Source organism: Larimichthys crocea, chromosome XXIV (assembly GCF_000972845.2).
Source record: "Larimichthys crocea isolate SSNF chromosome XXIV, L_crocea_2.0, whole genome shotgun sequence".
In the NCBI taxonomy this organism is placed as follows: domain Eukaryota; kingdom Metazoa; phylum Chordata; class Actinopteri; family Sciaenidae; genus Larimichthys; species Larimichthys crocea.
Window position 1 is genome coordinate 3,254,510 of NC_040034.1, and position 17,705 is coordinate 3,272,214.

Consider the following 17,705-nt stretch of genomic DNA (forward strand, 5'->3'; position numbering starts at 1 on the left):
ATATATTTACACAAAGCACACAGTTGAGCTTTACTAATTTAAAGTGCTGCATCACTTCCCTCGACCCGCCTTTAAGTATTTTGAGCTGTGACACACAAATAATAATCTCCATTCTCATGTGACACTGAATTTTTCTAATCTTTCACTTCTCTGAATGAATGTTGAGTTGCACCTAAAACTCTTTACTAAGAGTTATCTCCTGCAGATTTCGTCCTTATAAATAACCTTTTCTAGATTTCATCTCCTCAGTCACCGTCATAAGCACGTACAAATGTGCTGTCTCATCGCTCTAACCTTACATCACCTCCCTATGATTATCTGTTGGGAACAGCCTCTGCTGCCTCCTCTAAAGCTGTATTTCATATTTTCATTCTGGCTTAGGGACATTAGCAGGTATCAGTGTGTCTGAGAAGCTTGGCAGAGATGGGACAGGGACTAAACAGCTGAAGCTGAGGAGCGCTGCAGCACACAGACACCGTGAATATAACAACAGTGATGGTGTGTTTTTCTAAGAACGTCCTGTGTCTCCTCCTCATATTCCCACGCACTACATCTCGTTCACCTTTCGCTGCTCCATCACGACTTCTGTTGCTACGGCAACGGCTACATCTGAGGGCGACGTCCCATGTGTATCTCCCTTTTTACTTTTTTTTTTTTTTAATCTGAGAGATTGTAGGATTAGTGCAGAGAGGCCTTTAAAGCCTGTTGTTGGCTCACATATCAGCTCATGAGTAAATGCTTTTTTCTCCCCCCCTCTCTGCTCTGCCGAGGTCGAGGTCAGTGTGTGATCAAGTGTGTGCTTTAATTGCAAGTGCTGAAAGGCTGCTGCAGCTAACAAAACAGGAGGCATGCGAAAGCATTTTAAAGTCGTACCTGTTGACCTTGACTCGGTCACCAGGCGGCTGTGCTCGGAGCTGGTTGACTGCGTGGGAGTTGATAGGCGTCTGTGTCTCAGAGCTGTTTACTGTAATCTGACATGAACTGACAGAGCGAGTCCTTTGAAGGGAATACGTGGGCGAGAGAACAGCCCCCTGCTGCAAGAATCAGCGTCCTCTAATGCTTCATCAGCACGGGGCTCGTGCACACAGCTGCACTGTCAGCGGTTAGGTGAAGACAAGTGTCCAGCCCAGGGCTTCATTTCCATGCTATATCTAACTCTGTACAAAAAGATCCCTCGTTTGCTTTGGGGGTCTAGAACCATTTGTGTTTAATTTTCCCTTACAGGAGTGTTCCTTTAAAAGCCTCTGCAGTTGTCATGGAGTTGTGCTTCCTGGTAAACAATGACTCTTTTCATTGCCGCACAGCTTTCAGTCCAGCAGCTGAGACAGACAGAGCAGAGAGCAAAAGAGGAGGCGAGAAGAGGGGCAGCTCTCTCTACTCTCTAATCTAATATGAAGTCTACAGTGTGTCCCGTACAGGCTTCACTGCTTCTGATATAGATTGTAGTCTCATTACATCCATGACACAAAATGATTTGGTTCTCTTTGATAGGAACAAGAACAAAAACTGATCAAACTAGCTGGCGGGTGAAGATATGTGTGGAAAAAATAACACTGTGGGTCTTCATGAGAAAAAGGGTAAAGCTGTTGAGTGATGAGGGCCGAACACATGACCAGAAGTAAGAAGTCCACGACAAAGTTCTGGGTTTATTTCTCATCCAGGCTGGCTTTGAGTTGAGCTTCCAGGGCCATTTTATCAAAAGTACGCATGTTGGTCTCCTCCCGCACTTTGTCCCGTACGTGAAAGGATGCTCGGGCCACCGAGCGAGCGCTCTCCAGCACCGCTCTCTTCTCCTTGAAGATCTGCTCGCTCTTCTCCAGCTTCCTCTCGATGGACTGCAGCAGCTCCAGGCGCCTCTGCTTCTCCTCCTCTTCCACTCGCTGCCTGTTGAGCCTCTGCAGTCTTTCCTTCTCCTGCCTGCTCTGGACGGCCCGCTGAGCTTTCTCTTTGGCCTTCTCCTCGGCCACCAAAGCTGCCTGCTGGGCTCGTTTCTCTGCCTCCTTCACGCGAGCTTCCAGAAGCTGCTGCTGTTGTTTCTCACGCTTCTCCGCCGCCTTGCGTGCTTTCTGGATCTGCTTCTCCTCACGCTTGGCCTTTTCTTTCAGCTCCTGCCCTCGACGCTCGACTATCTGTTCGTAGTTCTCCAGGGAGCGGCTGAGCTTCTCCTCTGCTGCCCTCCTGGCGTCCTCCCTCTCCTCCTGCTCTCTGCGGGCGATCTCCTGTATCAGGGCAGCGTGACGTCTCTTCTCAGCTTTGTTCAGACCTCGTCTGTCCTCCTGGGCCTGGTGCTCCTTCTCTTGCCTCTTGAGCTCGGCCATGGTGAGCTTTTCTTTCAGCAGCAGCCTCTCCTGCTCCAGCATGGCTGCCCTCTCCTCCTCCAGGGCCTTCAGGTTCTGTTCCTGCAGAGCTTTCTTATGCTTCTCCTCTCGTGCCGCCTGCTGTAACCTCAGCAGACGATTACGTTCCTGCTGCTCTGCGAGCTCCCTCCATCGCTCCTCGTTCTCCTCAGCCTGTCGCATTTTGGCAGCTGCTGATTGTCGCTCCTGCTGGCTGAGTCTTCGCTGGCGTATCGACACCTGGGTCTGCCACACCCGCTGGCACTGAAGCACCGCACGCTGCTTCTCTCTGTCCTCCTGCTCCCGCCGAAGCTCCTCCATCCTGCGCTCGCTGTCCCACTGAAGGTGAGCCACGTAGCGGGTCTGACTCATTATGTCTTCTTCCTGGTATCTGGCAAGCATCAGAGCTGCAATCTTGCGATCGCGCTCGGACACGGCCTTCAGGCCTCGACGCTTCACCTCCTTCACTATGCGCTCCACCTTCTGTGTCGTCTGAGGAGAGTGGCTCAGGTCACCGAGGCTGAGGCTGCGGCCCATCAGGGAGTTGAAAGTTGCCATAGTGCGAGCGCGAGGACTGGAGACTTTAGCCCAGTGATCTCGGACACCATCCCAACTGTAAGAAGAGGAGGCACCTGACTCTGATGAGGTGCACGTAGTAGTAGTTGTGGTGGTGGAGGTGGAAGAGCAGACAGGATCCATCCTCCTCTGTAAGGACTCCAACGAATGGCTTTTTCCTCGCACCTTGGAATGAATTCCAAGATGTCCATTGTGCTGAGAGAACGGTCCACCTGTCACACCGTTCAGAGGCTTCCCGGGACTCTGAACTGCAGGCTTTGACACTGATGACGTTAGCGTAGTGTTGGCTCTGGGGAAGGCGGGAGGTTTGGGTGTTGATCTGGGGAAAGTGTTTGAAGATTTACCTCCTGAGGACTTCCTGACTACTGGTGGGGGGCCGGACGAGAGTGGACGGCTGGTTTTTACTTGTTCAGAGGAGGAGGACAAAGGATGCTTGGCAGATCCTTGGAAACCAGCCTTGGACGGTGGCGTAGAAGGTGTAGAAACAGTTTTTGAGGACTGAGTTGATCCAGCATGGACAAATTTAGGGGAGCTACTAAGACTGGTGGTGGAGGCTTTAGATGAAACAGCTGTACCTGTTTTCGAGGACGGACCTGATGCTTTGGCTCGAGAGGATGCAGTAGAATCAGGGGTTGAGCTGGAGGTCACTGGCACAGATTTAGGAGGCTGAGTGGGGCCAGTGGAGGCTTTGTGCTGCTGTTCCACAGTCGAGGATGATGCGCTGCTGCTATTGACTGCTGCCTGCAGGATCCTTCTTTTCTCCTCTCTAATAATCCGCTCCCTCTCCTCCCTGCATTGCCTCAGTTTGGCATGCCTGTCCCTCTCGTAGACTTCAAACAAGCCCGCTGCGACACGCATGGAACGTCCGGGAGCCTCCCGGGCGAAGTCGGCCAGCGGGCGTGGCAGGAGCTCCACAGGTTTGACCCCACATCGAGCGCACGCCTCCAGAGAGTGAGGACTTGTTAACACGTAGCGGCTGCCCTCTGCGGCAGGCGAGTCAAAGTTGTACAGGTCCAGGTGCAATTTGGGTGAGGGTTCCCTTTCAGTTTGAGTTTGTGGTTGCTCAGGTGGGGTCGCCTGAGAGGTGGCGTCCGGCCCGGGCGGGGATGCAGTGTGGCAGGGGCTCGGCTCAGAACTGCCGGTGGGCGGCGTCTCAAAACCGGCATCCCCATCCTCTTCTGTTGATGTACCATTGGCCGGTTCTGGCAGTCGAGAGTCTTCAGTGGCCACGGCTGGTGCGTTGAGCTGTGGGCCTTTACACTTGTTCTGCTCCTCAGCCTCCGAGGGGTCGACCATAGTTGGCTAATACTGCAGGTGGAGAAGAAGGAGGGTGGTGGGGATGGAGGGAGGGGGTGGGTGTATGATACATGAGGGGAAGTGAATAAAAAAGAGTTTTCAATTAGAGGATTACAGCGTTCAGTTCAGAGCTTCAGAGAGATGCAGTCTATGGGGGAGGGTCGTAACACACGCATGCATGAACACATATTCATGCACCGATTTTTACTCCAGATGAGACATTTTCCCTTCAGGGAGGTGACACAACATGAGAAAAAACACCACAGTCCTTTAATAGAGAATCTATTTTTGGCAGAGTTACTGGCCTGAGAGAATTTGATTACTCATAGCAACATTTTTCACTCCACATCACTCAATTGACCTACAAATACATCTGATAACAAGTCCTGCAACATATATCCATGACCAGTTGATAGTAAAATCTTGATTTGAAGCGTCTGGACGTGGTAAACAAGCAGTGGACTGATCTGTTAAACCTTCTCACCATCACCTTACAACCTGGAAAGGCCTAGACTGTGTGAGCAGGACACAGCAGACAATACCTGCACTTCCACGTGAACAAAAGACTGAAGGCTCAGATTTTACACAGATCTCATCAGAGATGTGGCTGCACTTTGCTCTTGTGTCACAAAGACAATATTGACTCTATTTACAGCCCTTTCCTGCCGTGGATTGGTCCTTTTTTCATGCGGTGGCGCACCACACAAACATCCACTGACCTGCCAGTTTGCAAAACGTTTTCTAAACCGGTACTTTGTTCCTCTTTAATCCGTCCAGTGCGGCTTGTTCCCTGCATAATATCAGGCTTCAGGGAAAAGGCTGCGGCCGTCGATCCAGCGATGGAGCATCACATCGTCGCAACCTCCAGCGACACGACAGACACAGACGGAGCCTTTCGCAGCCTGTCGGTGAGCAGCAGACCTCAGATCGGTTCCCTCTCTCTCTTCTCCCCGGGATTAAAAACACACAGAACCGAACCCGAAGTCAAATGTACGTGAATAAAAAAAACCTCCTCCCAGCTTCCTCTCATCCACCTTGAACAAAGTGCATCCCGTAAACATGAGCGGTCTCCACCTGCTTTCTGCTCAGCAGCATCCCTCCATCTCAGCCTCCTTAGCTCCGCCCGCTTGTGGCAAATATGCTAAAAATACTGTCTGCATGCTGCAATTAACCAAGCGCACCCACAGTCAGCGTGCATGCTTTAAACATGCAGCAAAACCAGGATCTGTGTCAGCCTCGAGCAAAGGTCACACAGAATCATGTTTAATAATTATTTAACACTTTTATAACTTGTAAAAAAGGAAATACAAATATCTGTAAAAAGAAAGAAAGAAAGAAAGAAAGAAAGAAAGAAAGAAATCAAACATGCTGTGTGTCTCTATAAATAGATAATTCTTTAATCTGTGCAGGCTGCTCCATTAAAAAAAGAAATCTCGGCATGTATCAGCTGCCATCTGTCTGTCTGAATAATCACACTGTAATTGCTCAAACGGCCACTAGATGGCGCTGTCATATAATACATTAATGTTTGAGTGTCTGAGGCCAATCAGCGACGTCACTCCTGCCATGTTCACTGTTCACCTGATTATTTTTAATAAACACATTCAACATAATAAAACTAAATAAGAGCATGTGCATGTCTGAATGTTTCGATTTCACTCACATTTCTGCTGTCAGAGGAAAGCAGAGCTTCAGTGTGCTGGTTACGCTGCAGGACAAACACAGGTGACCTTAGTGACAGTCACTACGCTCAGGTGCATTAAGTTTGGCAGTGACAGTGAAGCAGCACACACAATAGGAGGACCTGCCCTCATTATCACACCTGTGAGTTTCCTGATATCACATGTCAAAATATCTAGAACTATATAAACTGTTATTAGAAATGTAGTACAGACAAACTAAAGCATTACAGCAGTTACACCTACACAGTACTACACATGTACACAGTTCATTTTAGTAATTTTGGATGAGCACTGCTTCTTTTCTGTATGGTTAGTCCTACTTTTTCTACTTGTACTACACCTACTACTAGTACTACTACTACTGCTGACCACAAGCATTTTTCTGCATTATAGACGTTCTCATATCACTACATATCAGACAACATACAGTATACACTGATTGATTGATTGGACAATATGGACTGATAACATTGGCTGAGCGGTGTATCAGTCGGGCTCTAGTATTCATTCAGTCTGGTCTGGTTTGGTCCAGTCCAAGCGGTTGATTCAGGATCAGATAACTGTGAGTGAAAATCACAGTAATGATGACCCACTAAACTCCTGACCCGGTGTGGGGAACAGTGCGACTTTAATTGGCCCCACCCGTGAGCCGTATCAGGAGGACAGCGTGTAACAAGTGACAACAGGGAACGTGCTGGCTGGCTTGTTAACCGGGGGCATGGGGTCTGCGAGGGGGGCCAAAGGGGAGCGGGGCATGGTGTGGTTGCTGCACAGTTCACTGGTGCAGGGGTATGCTCCACAGAATTTTTGTGTTTTTGTTTTTGGTACTGTAGGGCATGCTCCCCACCACCAAAGCTGGACTGGGGGGTTCATCGAGAGGTGAGCCGCTCTGTGCAGTCATGGAGACCACTGCAATGTCCGGCTGGTGGCGAGGGCCCGGAGCTTTCCCTCATGTATACTGGTTTTATGATGGGAACCGGTCTAGAGGTGTTTGATGCTGAATATGAGAAAATAAATCTGATTAATATTAAATACACACAGGAATTTGTTATGTGCTACTCAGGACTCTAACTACATTTTAAAGACACAAAACTGAGAAAATTTCTCTTTTCATTATTTTATAAATCAATCCAAGTTGAGAGACGTATTAACACCCTGAAATATATTTGAAGTTAAATAACTCAAGCAAGATCAATCAAGATATTATAGTGAAAGCTGTTTTTAAACTATCAGATTACATTTCTATTTTAAATTAATGATTGATATTTTCTGTAAAACATAAACCCACTGTGGTAATTAGTGATTAAATCAGTCAGTCATTAAATAATTTAGAGATCAGTGTAACAAACGAACTTCATGTTTGGACTCTGTGTATGGTTTTACTAATTGTCTTGCAAATGAAAATGTTTGGTTAACGTCTGGCACCATAATAAATATATTCATTAGAGCAATAAGTCAACTAATTGAGCACGACAGCATGAACTGAATATACAAATATTAAAAAGAAAAATTAACGACTAGAGACAATGAAGTAGACAAAGTGTAATAAAGTCCAGTGCTTAGATAAAAAAAGTCTGTCTGCTAATGCAGGAGAACATTGTGCTCCTGGTCACCGTGGAAAGTCTTAAGAGTACTGGGAGATCTCAGAAAATGATTGATTAAGACGTCTTAAGTTAGAATAACAAAGTAAAGGCAGTATCAGCGCAGTTAAGAGGATCTATGTGCCTATTTTACACAGAGGCAACAAACGAATCCAGCCAAGAGATTACAGACAGACAGAAACTCAGGGAACTCAGACAATAACCACTTTTGGCTACATGACTCAGCAGCCTCAGCTGCGATGAATTCACCCATTTCATTTCCCTTCAAGAGGCAGATCTGATTTTCAGCTCTACATGTGTGCTGAACTTTGACAAGTACGGATAAAGACATGGCAAACTCTTTTACAGACCTGGAAATAAAGAGGATACAGTTGGTCTCAGTGCAATTCCACCGCTCCAGAGGGCTACTGATTTTCCACATTATTATATTTTACTACGATTGTAGTGGATCGTGCCAAGAGGACACTGTAGGGGTGTTCGCTCAGAGCGGAACATTTTTAGTGAGTGTATAACGCTATTCAGACAAGTTCAGTGAACCAAATGTGATGATAGACCCAGAAAGACTTCTTCAGCGTTATTCATGACTAGTTCTGCCATCCAAACACAGAAAACAGCGATAATAAATGATAAATTACAGGCTTAGATGACTGATATTTACTTTTAAGATCAGTCACTTCCAATATGTGAAGATTTATGTTGGTTTCTGCCAGAGCTCAGCTAGAGAAGCTGATCCTACAATTTTGCATGTTCAGCTGGCCGACTGAGATCTGAGAAACTCAGACTGACAGTTACTGATATTAGTGAATTAAAAGTGCATCAATTCAACTCTCTCTTCTCGCTATATCTACCAGTGAATTGCATAGTACTTCCCAGGTGGTATAATAACACAATAACACATCTTAATAATTCATATCTGTGCTGCAGAAAATAAATAAATAAAAGAAAGACTGACAGACTAGCAGATTGTGAGAAAGTTACAAGTGCCACATGAGCACTCAGATGTGAGTGAAGTACTGTTGTACTGTAGGCTGATGTTGTGTTTGCTCCCAACAATCCCGTCTTTTCACTCTCTGTCCTGCTGGAACTCGCCGGTCCTGTGAAGACTGAGACCTTTCGTTGCCCCCAGTTCACATTTCCAGCCTGGGTTTGCCAACAGAAAGGGACACGTTTTCTGGACAGTTTCAACAACTCCCTCTTCTGACCCTTTGCTTTCTCCAGCCACCAAACCCCCCCCCTCCACCTCCACCTCCCTCGTCCCTCCTCCCTCTCCCGCTGCCCTGTCTTCTGTGAGACGGTACAGGGGTCCCATGCGGGTGTGGAATAGTCCCCCTCCTCTGTGGAAGGGGAAAAGGTCCCAGAGACAGAGCTGTTAATTCAATCAGGAGAGCGGTATGCTCAATTAGGCATCCATAAGGGCCCTGGATGGGTCCGGGGGCCCTGCAGAGGGCAGGCAGCCCAGTCTCCATGAGGTATTAATTGTGGATGACAGTGTGTAAACAGTGGGGTGAATAGACAGCGCAGGTGCGGGACACCCCAGTCCAGACTCAATAGCCCTTTTCACACCCGCGGCTCTCTGTTGCCACTTTCTCTTTCATTCTCTCGCTACGTAAAAATCCCTCTGATCTCTGATTAATGTCACGGATAATTTGACTTTGTGTGCTTATTTATTTGTTGCTGTGCATCTACATCAGTAGGCATGCTTCTACATCAGTTTTAGTCTGTATGTGTGTGTGTTTGAAGCGGGTAATAACAGGCCAGGTTGCTGCTGTCCAGAACTGTTGGCCAGACAAGGGCCATACACAGATCCTCGTTTTCAGGAGCTAGTGAAAATTGCGGCCAGTACATGTAAAATATGTGGAATTTATGAAATGAAATCCAGATGACACTTTAAAAGGAGTGGGCTTTTCTATCTGACCTCCGATTTTTCCGTTCAGTACACCACCCAGCCCCCGCCCCCCCGTCTGTCTTTCATTCAGGGCTGTAATTGTGTTTGCCCGTGTTTGACAATACTAACTTTTCAAGAGCTATCAAGCACAGAGACTGTCAGAGAACTGCAGTGCAAGAAGAAGTACTCAGTAACAATACCACGGCGTGAAAATACTTCCATCAGGTATCATCAGCAAATTGTACCAAAAGTATATACTGCTGAGTAATGTAATCAAAAACTGATCATATGTTTTACATGGAAAAACTGTAATATTTCATTCTGAAATACTGTGGAGAAGTAGAGTGTAAATACTCGTAACCTGTGGTAGAAGAAGTACTTAGATCCTGTAGTCAAGTAAGCAGGAAGTCACAAGCACAGTTTAAGATACATGACTTTTATTTCTAAGAAGTATTTTGACAGTAATGAGTATAATAACTAAATATTAAGATTCATTATTCATTACAAGTATTCATTATGATCCCCCATTCAGAGTCATTAATCAGTTAACTTGTCAGCTGCATTTTAATGCTGTGACTGTGACATTCTACCACAAACTACTGAACAAATACTACCATAAATACTTATACTAAGGTATTAGAGTATTAATAGAGAAATATACGCAAAGTGGCTCCTTCCAGAACATTATATTGTTATATTTCATTAGATTATTTATTAATGACATTAGCTGCATATTTATGTTGTAGCTGGTCAAAGTGGAGCCACTTTTTCAACTTTCTTTAACAATTAATCATGTTTTATAAGATAATCATTGCTTTTGAATGTATAGTAATTATTGATTAATTATTATTATCTTAAATATAACGACAGCTGTGATTCTTTCTAAAATGTAGTGGAGTAGAAGTAACATGAAATTATAGTATAAGAAATGTACTTTAGTCTACTTAAGTAAATGCTCTTGTTACCACAGCGTTAGTGAAGTAACCATTAACAACAGACTATCTGAGTAAAAAATATGTTTGAAGCAGAGAGTTGCACAAAATGGAAACATTAAAAGTACAAATACCTCATATTTATTCTAAGTATAGTACTTCTACCTCAGCAGAACATTCTCTTGTTCAGCAAACTTTATATTAAAATGATCTTATGGTTTTACAGAACTGATAAATTGAGCTTTTATTTTGAAAAGAATTTAGTATTATTCTGTGAAAAACTGTGAAAATGGGACAACAGACTAATTTGCGCCACTTTATAATTTCTTTGTACCCCCAACATTCAGCATACCACATCTGAACTCTGTGTGTGTGTCTAAATTGTACTTTTCGTACATGTGACATCATGGCTGAACATCTGCGCTAAACCCGCCCCCCCTCCGGCCGTCAGATCTCTGGGTGGCCTCTGTGCTGCTCCGTCTGTTTCTGTGTCTACAGACACCTGCTAATTTTCGGCCGTATGTAGTTGGTGTAAGCTGGTGGGGGGACAGCGGCTGGGGCATCTTTGGAAGGGCCGCTGCAGTAATTGGGAAATACATTTCCTTTCAGCATGCCCATTCATTCCCTTTTTGTTTTTGTTGTCAGAGGTTTTCTTTCATGCTCGGCCAAATGACAACAGAATTAAAGTGTCGAGCCATGCTTTCCCTACAACAGCTTTACAGCCGAGAAAACTTTGTCTTCTTTGTTAGGGGTGGAAGGTTGGAGCGAGAGGGAAGAGCAGATATGAACTGATCTCGTTAACATTCCAAGAGACACTCCTGTTTCCCCTCTCTGCTCCTCATCCTCACCTCACACAAGCATTTCTCCACTCACGGCAGGACATGAGTGGACTGGCTGGCACAGAGCAGAGAGGAGGGGGGAGATGATGCCCCAGCACCAGAGTGAGGCGCATCCCACCTCTCACGGCTCTGATAATGACACTACCTAAATGCTTTACTGAGTCTCTATGGTGGCCCAATAAACAGGAGTCCAGATAATTCACAGTCTCCAGTTCATTCAGGCCTCAGTTTCTCTCCTTTTATGTCCTTTCTCCTCTCTCGCATTTGGCCTGACCCTCTTCATGAATTCTCTCCATCCTTTCTGAGAAAATAGCCCTTTACTGAAACCGCCTGGTGCACACAGAAATCATTAATGCTGACCCTAATTGTGCCAATTCCAGCAGCTCAATAGCTCTAATTACAAGGCACTTCACTGAGGCACTCAAAAAGCCGCTGAACTGTCATAGCCAACAATTAAAAAATATCTATAGGGACAAAGACTGAGAGAAGGGGACCTGGGAGGGGGTTACCCATTCCAGAAAAGAGTGACCGGATGGCCCTTTTCAGCTCTTAAAAGCCCACTTTTCTGTGGATTGAGGGGTTGCTGAACTGAAGCTGGACACCTGCACTCAACACTCGGCTTCCCTCGCTCACCCTCTTTGGTCTCTCCACCTTCTTTTTTAACTCACTCTCAATGGGCCACACAATTTATCTGAAAGGGGAAAAGATGGAGAAAGAGAGAGCACAGAGAGAAAGAGGACGTGGGAGCCAGAAGTTGAGAGTTTGTGGGCCGACAAGAGTGTGGGAGCAGTTTTATGAGTCCATTTAGTCTGTTTTTTTGTCAGGCTGGAACATAATGCAATAAGATCAGTGGAGGAGAAGTATTCAGATCCCTCGCCTTTGTCTTTAGTGTTATTTGAAAAATGTACTTTAAGTATCAAAAGTAAAAGTAGCCATAAAGCAGATATTTTATATTACAGCGAACTATTAATGTGTATTTACCAGTTTACTGTTACAATTACTATTTGATATACTGTCGGTTAGATTTTATTTTTTATTTTAGAAACTTTATTAATCACATTTAACACACATGCACACACACATAGTGGCAGATGCCTAATACACACAGACTGGAGCGGTGGGCAGATGTCGGGGGGTACGGTGCCTTGCTCAAGGGCAACTGTCAGTTCACCTTTCCAATCAGATTAATCATTCAATAAAAATGTGTCATATTTGATAAGATCATATGTTTAATGTGTAAAATCAGGTAACAAAAGCTGTTTAATTAATGCAGATGAGTGAAAAGTATTTCTCCCTGAAATGAGGCGGAGTAGATGTATGAAATGGAGTTCAAGTATGGCGAGTACTTGAATAAATGTACTTGATTACTTTCCAACATTGAAAATGATCATAAACTGACTTTAAGTGGATTTTATTGTGACAACATGATGTTAAAATCTGTTGATTTCCTGCAAATTACAAGCAGAATTTATAATCATGTGTTTGTTTTGTGAGTTTTGTCTGATATGTTTCAGTTTGTTGTATTCAACATACATTTGACTGTCTTACATGTCATTTTGCACATGTCTGCTTTATTGCGATATACGTGTAATGAGAGATAATTCAATATTTACTTACAGTGCATCATAAGCAGACGTGCATCACTTGACTTTAAATTAAGATTAAACACATGTATACATGAATTTATAATATTAATATGAATTATTACTGACTCTCGAGACATACTGATGGATGTGTGTGTTGTAGTACATTTTAAATGCATGATATGCTTGAATTTCCTTCGGGATCAATAAAGTATCTATCTATCTCGAACCTTTGAAGCTTTACACGTTATGTTGAACAAATGTCTTCATGCTGCTTTCTTTATAGTGATCAGCTGCCATGATGAGGTTTGATTTTAAAAATCAGTTAAATTAGAACAATAATTAGGGATTAGCACACACACACACACACACACACACACACACACACACACACACAGCTGTTTTTGCCCAATCAGCCACTGAATCCTCATCCTTCCAACACACACACACACACACACACACACACACACACACACACACAGATCTACAAACACAGCCCACCCCCTGCAGTGCTTGTGACAGCTATTGACTTTCCTCAATAGATGTTTTCTATTGTAACCCAAGTACACAGGCTAAATGTCACGGCAGCAGGATACTGGGCTATTATCGAGCTTTATGTGTCTCTGAATGGGGATGAGAACCTAAAATTTGACTTCACAATTGCTCTGCCATTGTCCCTGCTTTCAAAGACTGATGATAATACACTGAGTGTCCCTGCAGCTGCTAACTCTAACTGACCACAGCAGCTTTTTCTCATCTGCGGAGAGTTAATCTTGGACCAGTTGAACGTGGGCGTGGACTTTAACGCCATCCCTTGCTGTTCATTGGGCAGTCTGAGTGTCACTCAGCGCCGCTTCTCCCTCCTTTGCTTTTAAATGAAGTATGCAATGGATACAGGCTTGACTCAACCTGTGGAAGCCGCGATGAACAGCTGATCCTCCCGCAGTGGATAAAACCGATCACCATGGTCACCGCCGAGTCATGATTTCTCATCCCACGCATGGCACTATGTGAATAGTTATTGAATAGACAAAGGAAAATAACTAAAAGGAAAGTAGAGAGAAGGAGTGTTTCTGGAGCGTGTTATTTGTTCCCGGTTTGGACCTGTTGATCATCAGTGTGACACCCGGACACACAGAGTCTACCTGCCGCTCCCTGCTCCGCGCTCACCGACCATCAATTATGTTATTGTCAGGTTTTCTTCTTTTCACCTTTTCTCACTTTTTGGCGCCTCTGCTTCTCTGTTACCTGCCTCAAGTCTCCGCACAGAAGTCTAACTCCCGGGTGAGTATTACCTGTGTGTGTGCTGGCTCAATCTTTTTGATTTCAGACATAAGAGAACACTTTGGTTCACGGCGAGCACCGCGTAAAAAACAGTGTGCCAAATAATATGGAGTGAATATAGCGCGTAATTTACGCAGAGATATTTAACCTTACACTAAAACTCTACTCACTCACTCTGAGATAAACCGATAGAGGTATAAGAGCACGTGGATAAATATAAATATGAGTGGAAATAAAGTGATGAGATTTGACTTGTTTTTTTGTCCATACGAGCTGTACACTCTGAGGTACAATCGACTTTTAACAGTGAGTTTGAATCCTGTGGAAGAAAAAATCAATGTCAACAATCAGGGTTAAAATTTAAAGTCTTTTAGTTTTATGGAGTAAAAATTAAATAAAATCGGCCTTCATACAAATGAAATATCTAATTTATTTCTGATTATCTTGTCAAATAAAGTGCTGCAATAAGTAATGAAAGATCATTAATATTACAGCTTATTTATTTTTAAGCACTTTCAAGGCCCACATTGTATTTATTTAGAAAAAAATGTCTCTATGCTGGAGCATTGTGGGTGTGTAGCTGCCTTCCAGACATTGTTGATGGCTGCAGTTTTGAAACCTCCAGCAGCATTATTAATGAAGGTTTCTGTCTCTCTCTGGATGTGTTAATAATGCTTAAAGCCATCAAAATATAGTTTCTTGTATTTCTGTGTGTTGTGAAAGCGAACTGTTTTAAAGGACACGTCCTGCTCACAGTGAGTCTAACCTTCACCGCAGCATCCTTTGCTCTTATCCCTTCTACTTTTCTCGGACAGATCTTTGTCACAGATTATGTACGCTTTGTTTGTTCCGCCCTCTTGTTGAAGCTTTTTCACAAATACCTACGGCACTGAGAGGGAAGTAAGTGATGGGGAACAGCATTGTTTCACAGATGCAGTGTAATACTTGTGGTTAGAGGAGGGGGTGAAGGGGTGGCTGTGATTCGAGGGGGTGTATGGGAGAATATGTAATACTCACATACTGGAGCTATTTCACAACATCTTTGAATCCTTCCTCCTCTCTTCCTACACAGGACACTGTGGTCAAGATGGCTTTGCGGAAAGAGTCGTAGTGATTTGATACTTTGCGTAATCGCTTCTTTGGTTCTTACTTTATAATTGTTTTCATGAAAACATCCAAGTGGAGTGTGTGGCTTACTGTCCTGCAAGTGAGTTTGCCATTTGTTGTATTTATCTTGTGGCAGATCTGTGGTTAACCATGCAGGATAATGCAACAAGTGCTTGGAAGTTTAGGGAAAGAGAGGAAAGGTAATTTTTTTTGGACCTCTCTGTGACTGACGACCTATCTGAGCCGTCTGGCTGTGGTGAATTTTTCCAAACTGCTGTTCTAGCTTTAGTTAAAGGATTTCATGCTCCTCTGCAGGCTGAGAAACTCTATCACCCTGAGCCTTAGGAAGCCCTTTCAAAACCACACTGGATAAACTCCAAAATACAGGGTGATGTCAATTTGAAAAAAAGAAGACTGCTTCTTAGTCCTTGAACAGTTGTCACTTTTGAGACAAAAGCTTTTCAGCAGAGAAGGAATAAAATACTGACAACTTGCTCGAGATTTGGCGAACAATTGTAGCATCCCTGTCAACTTAATCCGTATAATTAAAGACTCTTCATTCTCCTCCTGACTTAGATTGGGCACTGAAGAGGAATAGTCACACTCAGGCCTCTGCACACCCCCACTTGCACCACAGTAGATACTTTTAACATTGCTCACAGCTGCCGTAATACCAGAATTCACACCCCCACTTTCCACGTTGATATCAGGGATGAAAGTCTGAGCTAACTTCTCTGCACAGCACTGCCCCTTTCTCAAGTCTAACATTTCTCACAACTAAGTAACCACTAAAAAAACTCAATTTAAACTTTTTGCCCTGTGATTGTTGCTTATCTCACTCACTCCCTTTTCGAGAGTGTAACTTTGATGTCTCCTTTATTGGTAAGTAATTTGTAGAGGGAGGGCAAGCACCACTCAGATAAGGTTTTCCCATGATGGTGCAACACAGTCTCTGTATAAATATCTAAATTATTCCGTTTTATACAAGGGCAGTCACAGTGCGGGGAAGAAACAACAAAACTTGGAATCCACTGTTATGATCTCAATGAAAAACTTTTCTCAGCGTCTTTATATGAAAAAAAAATAAATGCTTTTTTACAGTCTAAGAGTATTAAAGTTCAGTTCTTAATGACTGCAACAAGGTTTTCTGGTCTAACGAGGCAGGTGGTGGCCAGGCACTAAGAAATCTCAGGGAGGGGGGATGTATTCCAAAAAATTAGGGCTAACAAATGAGGACTCCATCTATCCTTAATCCCCTTCATCAAATCAACCTATTAGTGCCAGGGATGGGATGCGATGAGCAGTCGACCTGCATACTTTGGAGACAGCATCAGTTAAGACTCATAAACTAAACTCATTGAAAAACAAATATAAACAGCCTGGCAGCCAAGACTGCATACCTTTAGCTTGGGAAAGTAGAAGTAAGGTTCAAAAGCAGGAAAGTGGTTTTATTGGTGTGAGGTAGATCACAGCCACAGTGCAGGTGTGAGTGGTCTGCATGTGTTGGTGCATGCAACGCATGGGTGCAGGTGCCTGTGTGTGATTGTAGTATGGTCAGCTAATGACTTAATTATGCTTACAGTGCACAAAAGAATGGAGGTCAGAGACTGCGCTAGTTTCTGAGTGAGAGAAGACTCATATGAAAACAGATATTCAAATCACGTTTCTTTACAGCAGAGAAAGTTTGCCATGCTTTTTGTGCCTAAACTTAAAAAAAAAAAAACAAAGCAGTAAGACTTTCTGGCAGAAATCCCTGAAGGCAAACTTCTCTCATGTGGTTCTTTATAGGCTCATCATTTTCACTCATGTGGAGAAATCATAGGAGGGAAAAGCACTGCAGTAGAGGTAGAGATGCCATTTTCTCCACTGGAAAAACACATATCACTTATGGTTTCCGTGCAAAAGCAACAAGTTCACCTCTGTTATGTCAAAGGGCGTTTGGGGAAATGAAAGAAATCAGGAACTGAAGATGAAGCCGATGAGAGAAAGTGGCTACAACACCAAAGTAAATAGCAAAGCAATGGATAGAATAACATTTGAACTTCAGATAAAATGAAAAAGTATCCAAAGTTCTGTTTTTGTAAGACAGCTAAGCTGGCAGGATGACACATAAATCAATTTTGCCAGGCTTTAAGATAAGGACTTGTGTCCATTGTGACTAATCAGCATCCTGTGTGGAATTACTGAAAGCTACGACATGAGCTAAGGGTGTGGTTTAATGAACTGACTGCTCAGAAACAATGGTGGCTGCCACTGAAGACTTTTCTGTATGGAAAATATATTTTCACTCTTCTTCCCATCTGACTTTGGTAAGAGTTTGACTATGCTAAATGGTTTGTACATCTAATTTGGTTAAAGTTTGCCCATGAGACAGTGATGGACAGATGGTTCATAGAATCACATGCCAAGTATTTATGGGAAGTGCCTGCCTCTTTCCAAATACTTTCCAATGACGGCTTACCTGATCGTTCTGTATAACAAACCATCTGGTGCAGGTTAACTGGACACTGGATATAACAGACCGGAGACTGAGTTGATGCTTTTAATCAGTAGCATCTTGTCAGCTTGTCAGCTCAGAAGCGTC

General features: G+C 43.9%; 2 protein-coding genes across 8 annotated transcripts in view; one reads left to right on the forward strand and one right to left on the reverse strand.

The window, feature by feature from the left end:
• The window catches only part of ccdc177 (coiled-coil domain containing 177), a 34,604-nt gene that overhangs the window by 1,214 nt on the left and 15,685 nt on the right, over nucleotides 1–17,705 (reverse strand). The window contains exons 1-2 of one of the 2 annotated variants that reach the window (XM_019277823.2): nucleotides 4,928–5,448; nucleotides 874–4,220 (exon numbers count right to left, since the gene is read on the reverse strand). In XM_019277823.2, the coding sequence (XP_019133368.2) occupies nucleotides 1,647–4,208 (2,562 nt within the window). In that variant the 5' untranslated portion in view covers nucleotides 4,209–4,220; nucleotides 4,928–5,448 and the 3' untranslated portion in view covers nucleotides 874–1,646. Of the gene's footprint in view, nucleotides 1–873; nucleotides 4,221–4,927; nucleotides 5,449–17,705 lie in introns of those variants that run through there. The other variant, XM_027274563.1, reaches the window with a different exon arrangement.
• Nucleotides 13,344–17,705, forward strand: part of smoc1 (SPARC related modular calcium binding 1) — a 47,722-nt gene continuing 43,360 nt past the window's right edge. For 2 of the 6 annotated variants that reach the window (XM_027274565.1, XM_027274566.1), the window contains exon 1: nucleotides 13,347–14,014. In XM_027274565.1, coding sequence (XP_027130366.1) covers nucleotides 13,913–14,014 — 102 coding nt within the window. In that variant the 5' untranslated portion in view covers nucleotides 13,347–13,912. Of the gene's footprint in view, nucleotides 14,015–17,705 lie in introns of all 6 variants that reach the window. The other 4 variants (XM_027274564.1, XM_019277969.2, XM_019277973.2 and 1 more) reach the window with 4 other exon arrangements.